At 37.0% G+C, this 16,176-nt stretch overlaps 1 protein-coding gene across 1 annotated transcript in view; it reads left to right on the forward strand.

Moving 5' to 3' along the window:
* LOC101408607 (mitochondrial adenyl nucleotide antiporter SLC25A24-like) overlaps positions 1–16,176 on the forward strand; it is a 49,138-nt gene that overhangs the window by 25,001 nt on the left and 7,961 nt on the right. The window contains exons 7-9 of the mRNA XM_087446396.1: positions 815–922; positions 5,144–5,311; positions 13,228–13,369. Of these exons, the coding sequence (XP_087302522.1) occupies positions 815–922; positions 5,144–5,311; positions 13,228–13,369 (418 nt within the window). The remainder of the gene's footprint in view (positions 1–814; positions 923–5,143; positions 5,312–13,227; positions 13,370–16,176) is intronic.

The following is a 16,176-nucleotide window of genomic DNA, read 5'->3' on the forward strand; positions in this document are numbered from 1 at the left end:
CTCTCAGAAGAGAAAGGGAGCTTCTTTCGAGAAGTCTCACTATAACATTTCCTTGGATCTCACTGGTCCAGGTTGTGTCATATAGGCATTCTTGAACTAATCAATATTGCAGAGTGATAGGATGTACCGATTGGCTTGAAAGAAGCTAAAATAAAGACCACAGTGGCCAAGGAGATATTCTATTGAAAATCCTTAAGGAAAACTTTATCATCAGTGATATATGCAGTAATAATGATCACTTCCTCAGTTTCTATGTGGCAAGCACTTTACATGTCTGCATTATTGCATTTAATCTTCACAACACTTCTGCAAAGTACGAACTGCAGGTATAATGGTGATTGGCATGGACAAGGCACTTACCTTCATTTTCCAGATAAAGAAACTGAGTTATAGAGAAGTTAAATAACTTGTCCTAGATTACTCAATAAGCGACCTAGCCAAGATCAAATCCTGGGTTTGTTTGTCATGTCATGTTGCTGCATTAAAATTTGACACAGTTGCTATCAGAACTTATTGCATAAGGTTCTCAGTTGTTTCCGTCTCAATGGTTTCCATTCTTATTATATTAATTCCTTACTATAATCAACACTTGTTAGATGTCTGCTATATACCAGATCTTATTCTAGGCAAAAAGACATACAAGAAGTCTCTACTGTTAAGGTTGGGGCCTTCTATCCAATGTACATGAGTATATTTAGGTGCTTGGTAATGTGCATTATAAATTACACGCCTAGGTATTCATTGATATTGAATAAGTTGTACGCCCTTTGCGACTTCCGAGTACTAACATACCTTTGAACTCTTGTTAATACAGTATATGAAGTTTCTTTCTTCTGAAGGAGTCAAATTAGAAACTATTGAGAAGTTTGCTTCTGCTTCTTTGGCTGGTGCTACTGCACAGTCTTTTGTTTACCCCTTAGAGGTAAGTGCTGTTGAAAAAAGCTGATTTAATTGCTTTCTTTAGTAAAAATTATGGCTAATTTTTTTTTTCAAATGCGCCACAATCCTCTTATCATTAGTAGCAATTATATTGAGCAGGAAAATTCTATCATTAGGGCAATGTCACCAGAGCTGTGACATCTAAGCTGGTGTTTCTGTTGCTGTTCTATTTTTGCATTTTCCTTTCCATATGAACTTTAGAACTGGCTTGCCAAGTTTCCTTAAAAAACAAAAACAAAAACAAAAACCAACCCAGTTGAGATTTGACTCTAACTGTACTGAGTGAATTTGGGGAAGAAATGACAATTACAATACTGAATCTTGTTTTCATCCAGAAATGAGGTATGTCTCTCTCTATTTAGATCTTCTGTTATATTCTTTGATAATGTTTATAATTTTCTTATATATGTCTTACACATTTTGAGGCTTTTGTATTACTAGATACTTTGTGATATTTGTTGCTATTAATGTATTCCATTACATTTTGCTAATGTTTATTGCTGGTATATATGAAAACTCTTGGATTTTTATGTTTAACTTGTATCCAACCACTCTACATTACTCTTATTAATTTGAATAATCTGGAAGCTCTTAAGATTTTCCATTAATCCTTGTTTTTCTGAAATTTCACCATGACATGTGTAGGTTTGGACCCTTTCGTTTCATCTTACTTAGTTAATTTTGGGTCTTTTCAATGAAAATGTCTGCATTTTTACAACCCTGGGAAATTTTCTACTATTAAATTTTGGATTGTGTTTTTCTTTTTGATCCTTCTGTACTCTCCTTCTGAAACTCTTATTTGATGGGTATTGGAATTCCTGGTGATATCATCCCAAAGCCCATGAGTCCTTTTTCTTATTCTTTCTCTTTCTTTACCCTTCTGAGTTATATTCTGGGAGAATTCACTGACTTGATGTGCCCATCCTGGATTTACTCCTTAGCTGTTTCCATGTTGCTCTACAGCCAGTCTGTTGAATTGTTTTTCAATGATGAAAATGTTAATTTCCAATATGTCTAGTTTTTTTCTAAACCTAGATTCAATATACTCTTGAATTCCTCTGAGGATTTTAACTATACTTATTTTAAAGTCTTCAGTTTGTTCTGTTAACTTTATTTTTTCTAAATTCCAAATTAATGGATACAAGAAACACACCAGCACCTGGATTAAACATGAAAGTGATTAATTTTAGAGCTATGAGTCAGAGCTGCTGTAAGTAATTTAAATATATTTTGAGTATTTTTTCTGTAATGTCGATCCTTTTTTACTCCTTCATATCACAAGGAAGAAACATCCAATTGTAAAAAACAATATAAATTTTGCACCTAGTTTTTAAATTTTAAGATGATTTTACTTTCAGGGTCTAAACTGGCCTGTGTATTTGTGTGACAGTATTTATATATAACCTAGGGTAAGCAGTACTTCCTTCAGATTATGTGGCTTCACATTTGCACAGTAAAGAAGTAACTGATTTAGTAGGAGATAAGGAGAGTCCTGCGTATACATTTCTGTCATAGCGTCTCTCAGTGACAAAGGAAAGAGGATAAAATTGAGGACCACTTGACACAGAGCTATAGCTCTTTTTCTCATACTGAACTTCAGCATCATCAGGGTTTTCTGTATGCTTTCCTTTCTGCCTTGTATCTATTCCTCTTAGCCTTTCCATTTTATTCCATCATTTCCCCAAGGGTTCCAGACTCCTGTTACAAATGGTGTATCAGCTTTTGTACTTGCCAGGATTAGTGGAGAAGTTGTGGTTTAACAAAGGCAAATCTAAGAACAAAAATGTAAAAGAAAACCAATCACTGTGGGGTGGTGGTTTTTGCTTTTTTTGTGTGTGGTGGGCGGAGATGAATTTTTATTCTGATATGATTTCAAACTAAATTTATAGAATAGCCCCGGGAAATCCTGGATACTCTTTATACAAATGCCAGTATATATTTTGCCCCATTTGCTCCCTGTCTCTCTCTCCATACATATGTGCATATGTGCATGTGTGTGTGTGTGTGTGTGTGTGTGTGTGTGTAGATAGAGAGAAAGTTAGAAACATTGTGCCCTTTTACCTCTAAATATTTCAGTAGGAATTTCCTAAGAACAAGAACTTTCTTTATATATTATCAAAATCAGGAAATTTAGCAATAATACAATACTATTATCTAATCCACAGTCCTTATTTAGATGTCATTAATTGCCATTTGTTGTAATAGTAATTTTTTACATTAAAAAAATTTGAGGGGTAGCCAATATAGGATCATGTGTCAGGTCTCTGTAATACCCTTTTTCTGGATCAGTTCCTCTGTCTTTTTTTTTTTTTTTTTTTTTTTGGTCTTTCTTTACTTTGGTATTTATGTGTATGTGGGAGTGGTGCTTTCACTTTTAATTATATATATATGTTTACATTTAAAAACAACAACAACACAGGACCGCCCAGTGGTGTAGCGGTTAAGTTTGTGTGCTCCGCTTCGCGGCCCAGGGTCTGCCTGTTCAGATCCTGGGTGCGGATCTATGCACCGCTCATCAAGCCATGCTGAGGCGGCGTCCCACATAGAGCAACTAGAAGGATGTACAACTATGACATGCAACTATCTACTGGGGCTTTAGGGAGAAAAAAGGGAAAAAAAGGAATATTGGCAACAGACATTAGCTCAGGGCCAATCTTCCTCAAAAAAAAAATTTCTCTAAAAAAACAACAACAACAAAAAGGATGATTATTTTGTCTTGAGAATAGAAAATCATTTCAATTATAAGGACAGTAGACTGGAGTTTTTAAGCTTTTGAAGCCAAGAAATCTTTACCTTGATTAATTTATTCAACAAATATTTATTGAGCACCTATTACTTGTCAGGCACTGTTCTAAGCACTTGAGAAACTTATGTTCTAGCAGCGAAGACAGACAATAAACATAAGAAATAAATTATATAGTATTTTAGAAGGTGATCAATACCTTCTAAGGTGATAAGTGGTATGGGAAAAAGAAAATATTAGAACAGTGTAAAGGGAAGCAGAATATCAGGGGGTGGGGTAGCAGTGTTAAAGAAGATGGGTAGGCTCATTGATAGGGTGACTTTTTGAGCAAAGACTTGGAAGGAGGTGAGGGAATTCCAGGAAGAGGGAACATGCAAGAGGCCCTAAGGTGGGTGTATGTCTGGCTGGCCCAAGGAACAGTAAAGGCTGGTGTGTGGAGCAAAGTGAATGAGGGGGGGAGTTGTAGAAGATGAGGTCAGAGGGGTAGTGGGGGAGGCAGATCAGATAGATCAGAGAAAGCTTTCACAGTTACTCTGGTGATATGAGGAGCCATTGTAGGGTTTGGAGTAGATGACCAGACTTTCTTTATAAAAGGATCATTCTGGCTGCTATATTGAGAATAGACTGCAGGTGGCAAGAGGGGAAGTTAGGAAGCAATGGAATTGATGCAGGAGAAAGATCGTAGTGATTTAAACCGTGGTGATAACAAAGAAGTTGGTGAGATTCTGGATGTATTTTGAAGGTAGACCCAATAGGATTTCCTGATGGATTAGATGTAGGGAATAAGAGAAAAAGGAGTCAAGGGTGACTTCAAGTTTTTCATCTTGAGCAACTGAAAGGATGGAGATATACTCAACTAAGATGGGCAAGGCTGCATGCAGAGCAGATTGAGAAGGAAGATCAAGAGTTCAGTTTTGGAAATCTTGATCAAACAAAATGTTTAGTGACTTATATGGCAAGTGTTAAAAAAATCTTACATATCTGTAGCCATTCACAAGGTGTGTGTGTATATATATGTGTGTAGATGTTTGTGAAATCCTAATGTTAGTTTATTAGGATACTAAGATTGGGAATGGAGGTTGTAAGAACTTCACTTTTCTTTTGGGTTCCTTATCTGAGTCACAGTACAATAGCCATGGCTCCACTCTTATGTAATTTGGACAAAAAGAAGACAGAGCTGGATTCAGACACACTATCTTCCTACAAAGTTACATTCAGAAATTTGGTAAAAGCATTTAAGCACTCTATTTGTAAAATACTCCTATGGAAAACGAAAATATTCTGGGGAATAGTAGGAAAATGTATAGGTATACTGTCATTGAAAATACAGTTTGACGTAAGATTGTTTTCTCTTTTTAATTCCATAATAATGGATGAGCACTGTAACCCACAATTTATGGGAATGCTCTGGGTTAGATAACAGATCAATGACCTTATAACATTAATTTCTTTCACATTCAGGTTTTAAAAACTAATTTGGCTATAAGTAGAACTGGACAGCACTCTGGGATATTGGATTGTGCCAGGAAGATTTGGAAGATTGAAAGGGTTACAGGCTTTTACAAAGGTTATATTCCTAGTCTTCTGGCTGTCGTACCATATGCAGGCATAGATATTACTACTTATGAGGTGAGTTTGTTTCATGATGGATTTACAACAGATTAATTAGATCTGAAAATATAATACAACTGAAAAATTTTTATCAAATCATATGCATTTAAGGGCAGAGTTAATAGAAAACACATTCTTTACATTCAGTTTTGCTGGCTCCTCTTCCTCAGGATTACATGCTGGTTTCCTGTAAGTATTGACCTCAGCCTCCCCTCTCTCTCCTTGTACTCAACCCAGTGTCCTTTGGTGACTCCATCTGTTGCTGGGTTTCAAGATAGCTGGTATACCAGTCACTCGCAGATCTGATTTTAAACCTCTCTCCTGATCTCCAGACCACCAGGGAGATTGAATGACATTGTTTTGCTTTCCATTTTTTTCTAGTGTCAGAAGTCTGATTTGGCTCTTGTTATTTTTATTGAGTTGCCTTGTGGATAATTATTAATAATAATTATCTACTTCAAATCAGTTATAGTCACTTGAGTCTCAAAAAAAACTTAAGGGAGGGGTCGGCCCAGTGGCGCAAGCAGTTAAGTGCGCGCGCTCTGCTGTGGTGGCCCAGGGTTCACGCCGCCGGTTCGGATCCTGGGCACGCACAGACGCACGGCTTGTTAAGCCATGCTATGGTGGCGTCCCATATAAAGTAGAGGAAGATGGGCACGGATGTTAGCCCAGGGCCAGTCTTCCTCAGCAAAAAAAAAAGGAGGATTGGCATCGGATGTTAGCTCATGGCTGGTCTTCCTCAAAAAAAAAAAAAAAAATTAAAAAAAAAAAGTTAAGGGAAGAATGTAAATTGAGTGTTTTTGGTGGTGGGGGGGCAAGGAATGAAAAATAATAATGACCTATTTTCTGTGTTAGAAGTGTCCAGTTTCACTTTGGTCATTCTCTGCAGCTGATTCTGACAGACCATCGACCATGACCTTCCTTATCCACCTCCCTCCCTTTTCAGTAATCCTGAGGACCTTCTGCCCCACCAGACTTCTTAATTCCTATCAGTGGTTAGGATAGTGATTAGGATCATGGACTCTGGATTAGGATCATGGACTCAGACCACTTGTGTTTAAATTCCGGCTCCATAATTTACTTAACCTCTCTGTGCCTGGATTCTCTCACCTTAAAAATAGATATTTATTCCCAATCAAATAATTATTGAGTTGCATGTCCCAGGCTCTGTTCTGGGTGCACCAAACAAGAGACAGAAAGTCCCGTTCTTGGCGAGTTCAACATTCTTTCACTGGGAGACAGACAATAAACAACGGAAACATATAATGCATTGGTGATAAGGGTTATGGAGAAAAACAAAGGAGGGAAGGAGAGTAGGTCGTGTTAGGGACTGAAATTTTAGAGATCATGGTCTGGGAGGCCTTTTGGAGAAGGTGACCTTTGAGTAAAGACCTGAAGGAAGTGAGGGGGTAAGCCATACGTGTATCTATAGGGACAACTTTTAGGGTGGGAGCATGCCTGTGCAGCTGGAGTGGAGTGAGCCAGAAGAGAGTAGTAGGAGATGAGGTCAGATAGTGAGTGGGGGACCAGATTTAGCAGGGCCTTGCAGACCCTAGAAAGGACTTTAACTTTTACTCTAGGTGAAACGGGAAACCACTGGAGGTTTTTGAGGAGAGGAATGCCATGTCTGACAAGTTTTTTTTAATAACAGCCTTATTGAGATATAATTCATATAACATATAATTCACCATTTTAAAGTACACCGTTCAGTAGGTTTTAGTATATTACAGGGTTGTGCAACCATCACTACTACCTAATTTCAGATCATTTCATCACTCCAGAGAGAAACCCTGTACCCATTAGTAGTCACTCCCCATTCCCATCTCCCCAGCTCCCTGGCAATCACTAATCTACTTTCTGTCTCTATAGATTTGTCTTATCAGGATATGTCATATAAATGGAATCATACAATATGTGGTCTTTTGTGACTGGCTTCTTTCACTTGGCATAATATTTTCATGGTTCATCTGTGTTGTAGCATGTATCAGTATTTCATTCTTTTTCTTTCTTTCTTTCTTTCTTTTTTTTTTGAGGAAGATCGGCCTTGAGCTAATATCTGCCAATCCTCCTCTTTTTGCTGAGGAAGACTGGCCCTGGGCTAACATCCATGCCCATCTTCCTCTTTATATGGGACGCCGCCACAGCATGGCTTGACAAGCGGTGCGTTGGTGCATGCCTGGGATCCGAACTGGCGAACCCCGGGCCACTGCAGCAGAGCGCGCGCAGTTAACTGCTTGCGCCACCAGGCCAGCCCATCTTTTTTTTTTTTTTTTTTTTTTTGGTGAGGAAGATTAGCCCTGAGCTAACATCTGTTGCCAATCCTCCTCTGTTTTATGTGGGACTCCTGCCACAGCATGGCTCAACAAGCAGTGTGCAGGTCCGTGCCCGGGATCTGAACCTGCAAACCCCAGGCCACTGAAGTGGAGCATGCGAATTTAACCCCTATGCCACTGGGCTGGCCCCCTGTTGCCCATTTTTAATTAGTTTATTTGCCTATTTATTGTTGACTTGTAGGAGTTCTTTGTATATATTGGATACAAGTCTCTTATCAGATATTTTTGATTTGCAAATATTTTCTCCCATTCCGTGGTTGTTTTTTACTTTCTTTACGGTATCCTTTGAAACACAAAAGTTTTAAATTTTGATGAAGCCAATTTACTTATTTTTCCTTTTGTCACTTGTGCATATCGTGTCATATCTAAGAAACCACTGCCTAGTATAAGATCACAGAAGATTTACTTCTATGTTTTCTTCTAGGAGTTTTATAGTTTTAGCTCTTATATTTAGATCTATGATCCATTTTGAATTAATTTCTGTATATGGTGTCAGGCAGGGGTCCAACTTCATTCTTTTGAATGTGAATATCCAGTTGTCTCAACACCATTTGTTGAAAAGACTGTTCTTCCCTACTGGACTGTCTTGGCACCCTTGTTGAAAATCAATTGACCATAAGTGTAAGGGTTTGTTTCTGACTCTCAAATTCCACTCCATTGATCTGTATATCTGTCCTTATGCCAGTAGCACACTGTCTTGATTGCTGTAGCTCTGTAGTAAGTTTTTTATCATAAATAGATGCTGTATCTTGTCAAATGCTTTCTCTGCATCTATTGAGATGATCACGTGATTTTTATTGTTAATTTTGTTAATGTAGTGTATCACATTAAGTGATTTGTGGATGTTGAACCATCCCTGCATCCCTGGAATAAATCCCACTTGATCATGGTGTTGTAGTAAGTTTTGAAATCAGAAAGCATGAGTCGCCCACTCGCGCCATTCCTATTCAACACAGTACTGGAGGTTTTGGCCAGAGCAATTAAGCAAGAAAAAGGTATCCAAACTGGAAAGGTAGAAGTGAAACTCTTGCTGTTTGCGAACTACATGATTCTATATATAGAAAACCCTAAAGAATCCACCAGAAAGCTATTAGAAATAATCAGCAACTACAGCAAAGTTTCAGGGTACAAAATCAACTTAGAAAAATCAGTTGCATTTCTATACACCAATAATGAACTAGCAGAAAGAGAACTCAAGAATACAATCCTGTTTACAATCGCAACAAAAAGAATAAAATATCTAGGAATAAATTTAACCATGGAGGTGAAAGACTTGTATACTGAAAACTATAAGACATTATTGAAGGAAATTGAAGAAGGCATAAAGAAATGGAAAGATATTCCATGCTCATGGATTGGAAGAACAAACATAGGTAAAATGTCCATATTACTTAAAGCAATCTACAGATTCAGTGCAATCCCAGTCAGAATCCCAAAGACATTCTTCACAGAAATAGAGCAAAGAATCCTAAAACTTACATGGAACAACAAAAGACCCCAAATAGCCAAAGCAATCCTTAGAAAAAAGAACAAAGCTGGAGGCATCACAATCCCTGACTTCAAAATATACTATAAAACTATGCTAATCAAAATAGAATGGTACTGGCACAAAAACAGACACACAGATCAATGATCAGAATTGAAAGCCCGGAAATAAAACCACACATATACAGGCAGCTAATCTTTAATAAAGGAGGCAAGAGCATACAATGGAGAAAGGAAAGTCTCTTCAATAAATGGTGTTGGGAAAACTGGACAGCCACGTGCAAAAGAATAAAAGTAGACCATTATCTTACACCATACATAAAAATTAACTCGAAATGGATTAAAGACTTGAATGTAAGACCTGAAACCATAAAACTCCTAGAAGAAAATCTAGGTAGTACACTCTTTGACATTGGTCTCAGCAGCATCTTTTCGAATACCATGTCTACTCAGGCAAGGGAAACAAAAGAAAAAATAAACAAATGGAACTACATCAGACTAAAAAGCTGCTGCAAGGCAAGGGAAACCATGAACAAAACAAAAAGACAACCCATCAACTGGGAGAAAATATTTGCAAATCATATATCTGACAAGAGATTAATTTCCAAAATACATAAAGAACTCATACAACTCAACAACAAAAAAACAACCTGATCAAAAAATGGGCAGAGGATATGAACAGACATTTTTCCAAAGAAGATATAGAGATGGCCAACAGGCACATGAAAAGATGTTCAACATCACTAATTATTAGGGAAGTGCAAATCAGAACTACAATGAGAGATCACCTTACACCTATCAGAATGGCTATAATTACCAAGACAAAAAATAACAAATGTTAGAGAGGATTTGGAGAAAAGGGAATCCTCATACACTGCTGGTGGGAATGTAAACTGGTAGCCATGATGGAAAACAGTATGGAGACTTCTCAAAAAAATAAAAATAGAAATACCTTACGATCCAGCTACCCCACTACTGAGTATTTATCCAAAGAACATGAAATCAACAATTCAAAGATATTTATGCACCCCTATGTTCATTGCAGCGTTATTCACAATAGCCAAGACATGGCAGCAACCCAAGTGCCCATCAACTGATGAATGGATAAAGAAGATGTGGTATATATATAAAATGGAATACTATGCAGCTTCAAAAAAAGACAAAATCATCCCATCTGCAACAACATGGATGGACCTTGAGGGTATTATGTTAAGCAAAATAAGACAGACAGAGAAAGACAAACACCATATGATTTCACTCATATGTGGAAACTAAACAAACGCATGGATAAAGAGAACAGTTTAGTGGTTACCAGAGGGGAAGGGGGTGGAGGGGGCTAGGTGAAAAGGGTAAAGGGGCACATATGTATGGTGATGGGCAAAAATTAGACTATTGGTGGTGAGCATGATGCAGTCTATATAGAAACTGATATATAATAATGTACACCTGAAATTATACAATGTTATAAAGCAATATGACCTCAGTAAAATAATTGAAAAAAAAGGAAAGGAAAGTGTGAGTCTTCTAACTTTGTTCTTCTTTTCTCAGCATTGTTTTGGCTATTTTGGGCCCCTTGCATTTTCATGTGAATTTTAGGATCAGCTAGTGTTAGAAGTTTCAGGACAGTGGAGAAAGTATGAAATAATGGTCTTGGTATGTTGGGAGAGTAAACGGTCATGGGATATATGGTATTATTCCAGGGAAAAATTAAAGGTCCACTTAACGATTTTATGAACATGAATTTAAAATGAGAACAGTCAGTGTGGGTGTGTTTTTCAGCCATGTTTAGCTGCATGGGAGCAGACATGGAGTTGGCAGAGTTGGTTTTAGGCAGGGTAGTTCAGTCATATCAGCATGATGAAGGGAGAAAAAATAAACAAGGGAATTGTAGGATAACAAGAGGACTTACCTCATGGGGTTTTTATGAGTGTTAGATTAATGTATGTGAAATGGTTAGATCTGTCCCGCACATGAAAAGTGCTGTGTAAGTGTGAGATACCATCATTATCATCAGTTATGTCTCGGAGATCATGTCTCTCTTTCTTACTGAAGTTGACTATTCTACCTTGGCTCTTGATCCAGGTTCTTGCTCTGTCAGTATTCCCCTTGGACATTTAGTAATCACCTTCAAGTCTCTTTTTCAAAGTAGAACAAAAGTCCAAACAAAACAAAATACAAATTTTCTCTCTAACTCCTCCTCCATTACTAGCAACTGCTATCAATTTCTCATTCCTTTACTCCCAAAGGATGTGAAGTTTTGTCTATACTTTATTTCCTCATTGTTTATTCTTTCCTTAACCTACGGTAATTTGCTTTCTAACTTTTGATCTACAGTTGAAAAGTCAAGTAAAAATCCTAAGTGAATCTGACAATTAGTCAAGTTTGGGAAACATTAAATAAGGAAAGGCTTTAAAAGCAGTGCGTTAGTTTGTTAGGGCTGCCATAACGAAATACCAGACTGGGTGGCTGAAACAACAGACGTTTATTTTCTCACAGTTCTGGAGGCTAGAAGTCCAAGATCAAGGTGTTGGCAGTTTGATTTCTTTCGAGATGTCTCTCCTTGGCTTGCAGATGGCCACCTTCTCCCTGTGTCCTCACTCTGTATCCAAATTTCTTCTTGTAAGGACACCAGTCATACTGGAATAGGCCTCTAAAGACCTCATTTTAACTTAATTACCCCTTTAAAGACCTTACTCAAATATGGTTGCATTCTGAGATCCTGGAGGTCAGGGCTTCAACATATGAATTTCAGGGGTGGACACAATTCAGCCCATTACAAGCAGTCAGTGCCATTGTGTAGCATCTTTAGATTAAAATGATTATTTTGATATTTCAAAACCGTTTAAGTAGTCATCTCAAGTATGGTCTGGAGATTCTGGGGATGGGTTCCTGAGACTCTTTCTGAGGGTCCTTGAAGTCTAAACTATTTTCATAATCTGAAGATGTTATGTTTGTCACTTTCATTCTCTTGCCAGTAGCGAGTTTTTCAGAGGCTATATAATTTGTGATGACATCATTGCTCTGATGGCTAATAACAATGTATTTTGGGTTTAAAGTTTTTCTGTTTTAATATCTAATATGATAGATAATATTGATAGATATAGCCCATGTAAACAGAAACTTTTTGGTGTCTTCAGTAATTTTTAAGAGTGTAAATGAGTCCTGAAACAAAAATATTGCTTTTAGAGGTAATGCAATTTGACACAATAAGCTTCTTTAAAGATACAGCAATGGGGCCAGCCCGGTGGCGCAAGCGGTTAAGTGCGCGCGCTCCGCTGCAGCGGCCCGGGGTTCGCTGGTTCGGATCCCAGGCGCGCACCGACGCACTGCTTGGCAAGCCATGCTGTGGCAGCGTCCCATATAAAGTGGAGGAAGATGGGCACAGATGTTAGCCCAGGGCCGTCTTCCTCAGCAAAAAAAGAGGAGGATTGGCGTATGTTAGCACAGGGCTGATCTCACAAAAAAAAAAAAAAAAAAAAGATAAGGCAATCAGGGCTCTGACAGTCCAGAGTGGGTAGTGAGTTTCCATCACTAAAGTTCTCTGATCTCTGGTTGTTTGTACATAGAGAAGACTTTTGGATAATTCTAATTGCCAGGATGGTGCTTAGGAAAAGAGGTAATATTTAGGTAATTTGAGTCCTGGAAATATTGGGGGCTTGGTTAACATTAATTGCATTAAATTACACTAAAAATTGGCAGTTCAAAATGTATACCCTATGGCTCTTGCTACTTTGTACTGGATTACTGTATTTTGTATTCTTTGCTTTCATGTAATACAGAAGATAGAAAGGAGTGTATGTGTATGGTGAGAAAAGTACTAACATTTTATTATTGGTTTTCTTTAATAGTTCTTTTTTTTTTTTTTTAAAGATTTTATTTATTCATTTTTTTTCCCCCCAAAGCCCCAGTAGATAGTTGTATGCCATAGGTTCACATCCTTCTAGTTGCTGTACGTGGGACTCGGCCTCACGTTGGACGGAGAAGTGGTGCCTCGGGGCGCGCCCGGGATCCGAACCCGGGCCGCCAGCATCAGAGCGTGCGCACCCAACCGCTAAGCCACGGAGCCGGCCCACTTTAATAGTTCTTAAAGTGTATCATTACTTTGTTCTCTGTCAGCTTTTGAAGACTCATTGGCTAAACACTTATGCAGAAGACCCTGGGTTGCTGACTTTGATGGGATGTAGTGCCTTTTCTAACTTTTGTGGTCAGTTTGTCAGCTACCCTCTGAACCTAGTGAGAACTCGCATGCAGGTTCAAGGTGAGTTTTTGTGAGAAGAAGGACAGTGTAAAAAGCCCTGTGTGAGTTAGGGAATTTTATTTTTTTTAATTTTTACTTTCTGCTCTGAAGAATGTCTTAGAATCCTCCTCATTTCCATCATTCAGTGCTGGCTCTTTTCAAAAAACAAAATTAGGAAATCCTCCTCATATGAGTGGTAAAGGTGCTATTTATTTCAAATTGAGTTTTAAAGATCAAATCTGAACTTTATAATCACATGAAGGTGAATACTCTGCCTTGGTTGGTAGAATAAATGTCTCCACACTGGAGGTGTCCAGTCTATTCTTGAACTAGAGTTCACAAGATTGTGATAATGAAGGATTCAAAATTTAGATATCCATCTAAATGACTTTTAAAAGTTTTTTGCAAGATGATATGCAGTGATTCTGTTTTACTTAAAAAGAACTCAATGAAATACCTGTTGATTATTAGGAAAAAATTATCTATTGAATTCAGAAAAGGAAGATTCTATCTTTCAATTCATGGTGGTTGATTGTAGGAATTTTTGCAAATATATACACCCATGAGACTACCAACTAGATCAAGACATAGTACGTTTCCAGCACTTCAGAAGGCTCCTCCTTTATGCCCTTCTCAGTCAATAAACACCCCCACCCCAAGGTAATTATTATTCTGACTTTTATAACCATTTATTAGTTTGCCTGGTCTTGAAAACTACGTACTATCTTGGAGAGTCATCCATGTTGTTGCGTGAAGTCTTTTTCTTTGCTGTATAATATTTCATTATTTGAATACCAGACTTTATCCATTGTACTATTGATGGATATTTGAGTTGTTTCCAGTTTGGAGTTATTATGAATGAATCTTCTATAAATATTCATGTACTTGTCTTTTGGAAAACATAAGCACTTATTTCTCTCAGGTATATATATATATATGAGGAGAATATATAGGGTTATATATAGGATAAATGCATATTAAGCTTTAGTAGATATTGCCAAATTGGTTTTCAAAAATGCTTATTTCAATTTACACTATAACAGCAATGTATGAGTTCTCGTTTCTCTACATCTTTGTCAACACTTGTTATTGTCAATCTTTTAATTTAGACATTCTGATGGTTGTGTAACAAAATCTCAATGTTGGCTTTAATTTGTATTTCTTGATGACTAACTAATAATGTTGAAAACCTTTTATATGCTTATTTACCATTTATCCAAAAGGTATTTACCATTTATCCTTTTCTAGAAAGTGCCTGATCAAGTGTTTTGCCTATTAAAAAAAAATTAGATTGCTTTTTTGTTTTTTTTGATTTGTAGGAGTCCTTAATATATTCTGGATACAAGTCCTTTATCAAATTTGTATATTGCAAACATCTTCTCCAAGTTCGTGTCTTATATTTTCACTCTTTTTATGGTATCTTTTGATTAACAGAAGTTCTTAATTTTAATGACGTCCAAGTTACCAATCTTTTCTTTTGGTGTTCTGTTTAAAAAACTTTGCCTACCTGAAGATCATAAAATTTTTCTGTTTTCTTCTAGAAAATTTATTGTCTTATCTTTTCATATTTAGGTCTACAACCCAGTTAGGATATTTTGTGTGTATTTATAGTTTGAAGTAGGTGTCAAAATTTATTTATTTTTGTGGCTGGCCTGGTGGCATAGCAGTTAAGTTCACAGGCTCCACTTCGAGGGCCCAGGGTTCATGGGTTCGGATACTGGGTGCACACCGATGCACTGCTTGTCAAGCCATGCTGTGGCAGCGTCCCATATAAAGTAGAGGAAGATGGGCATGGATGTTAGCCCAGGGCCAATCTTTCTCAGCAAAAAAGAGAGGAGGATTGGCATCGGATGTTAGCTCAGGGCTAATCATCCTCACACACACAAAAAAATGTATTTATTTTTTTCTCATGTAGATATCAATTCAGCACAATTCATTGAAAAGATCATTCTTTCTCCACTGAACTGTGGTACATCTGTCTATGTGTGGGACTGTTTCTGAATATTCTGTTCCATTGGACTATGTGTTAATCCTTATACTAATAAGTATATTGTCCTAATTATTGTAGCTTTATGAGAAGTCTTCATATCAGGTATTATAAGTCCTTTAGTGTTGTTGCTTTTCAAGATTATCTTGGAAATTCTTGGTTCTTTGCATTTTTACATGAATTTTAAAACTATCTTGTTACTTCCTGCACAAAAAAAATCCTGCTGAGATTTTAATTGAGATTATTCTGAATCTATAGATCCATTTGAATAACTTACATTTTAGAAATCCATGAACATGGTGTATCCTTTCATTTATTTAGGTCTTATTTAATTTCTTGTAGTAATATTTTGTATTTTTCAGTGTAGAGGTAAAGTATATCTTTTGTTAAGTGTATTCCTAGGTATTCAATGTTTTTTTGGTGCTATTATAAATAAAATTTTATACAAAATTCATTTTTAAGTGTTTTTGTGAGCTTTTAGAAATGCAATTGGTTCTAGAACATTGATCTTGTATCCAGCGATCTTGCTAAATATATGTATTAATTGTAATAGTATATCTGTCAAGTTTTTTTCTTTTTGGATTTTTATATGTACACAGTCATGCCTTCTGTGAATAGCAATGCAGTCATATGCCACATAACAATGTTTCAGTCAACGATGGACCACATATAACACAGTGGTCCCATAAGATTAGTACCATATAGCCTAGGTGTATAGTAGGCTATACCATCTAGGTTTGTGTAAGTACACTCTGTGATGTACGTACAACGATGAAATTGCCTAACAATGCATTTCTCAGAATGTATCCCCATCATTAAGTGATGCATGACTGTAGTTTGG

The sequence above is a fragment of the Ceratotherium simum genome, chromosome 2 (assembly GCF_057802395.1).
Source record: "Ceratotherium simum simum isolate JZ-2026a chromosome 2, ASM5780239v1, whole genome shotgun sequence".
Taxonomy (NCBI): domain Eukaryota; kingdom Metazoa; phylum Chordata; class Mammalia; order Perissodactyla; family Rhinocerotidae; genus Ceratotherium; species Ceratotherium simum.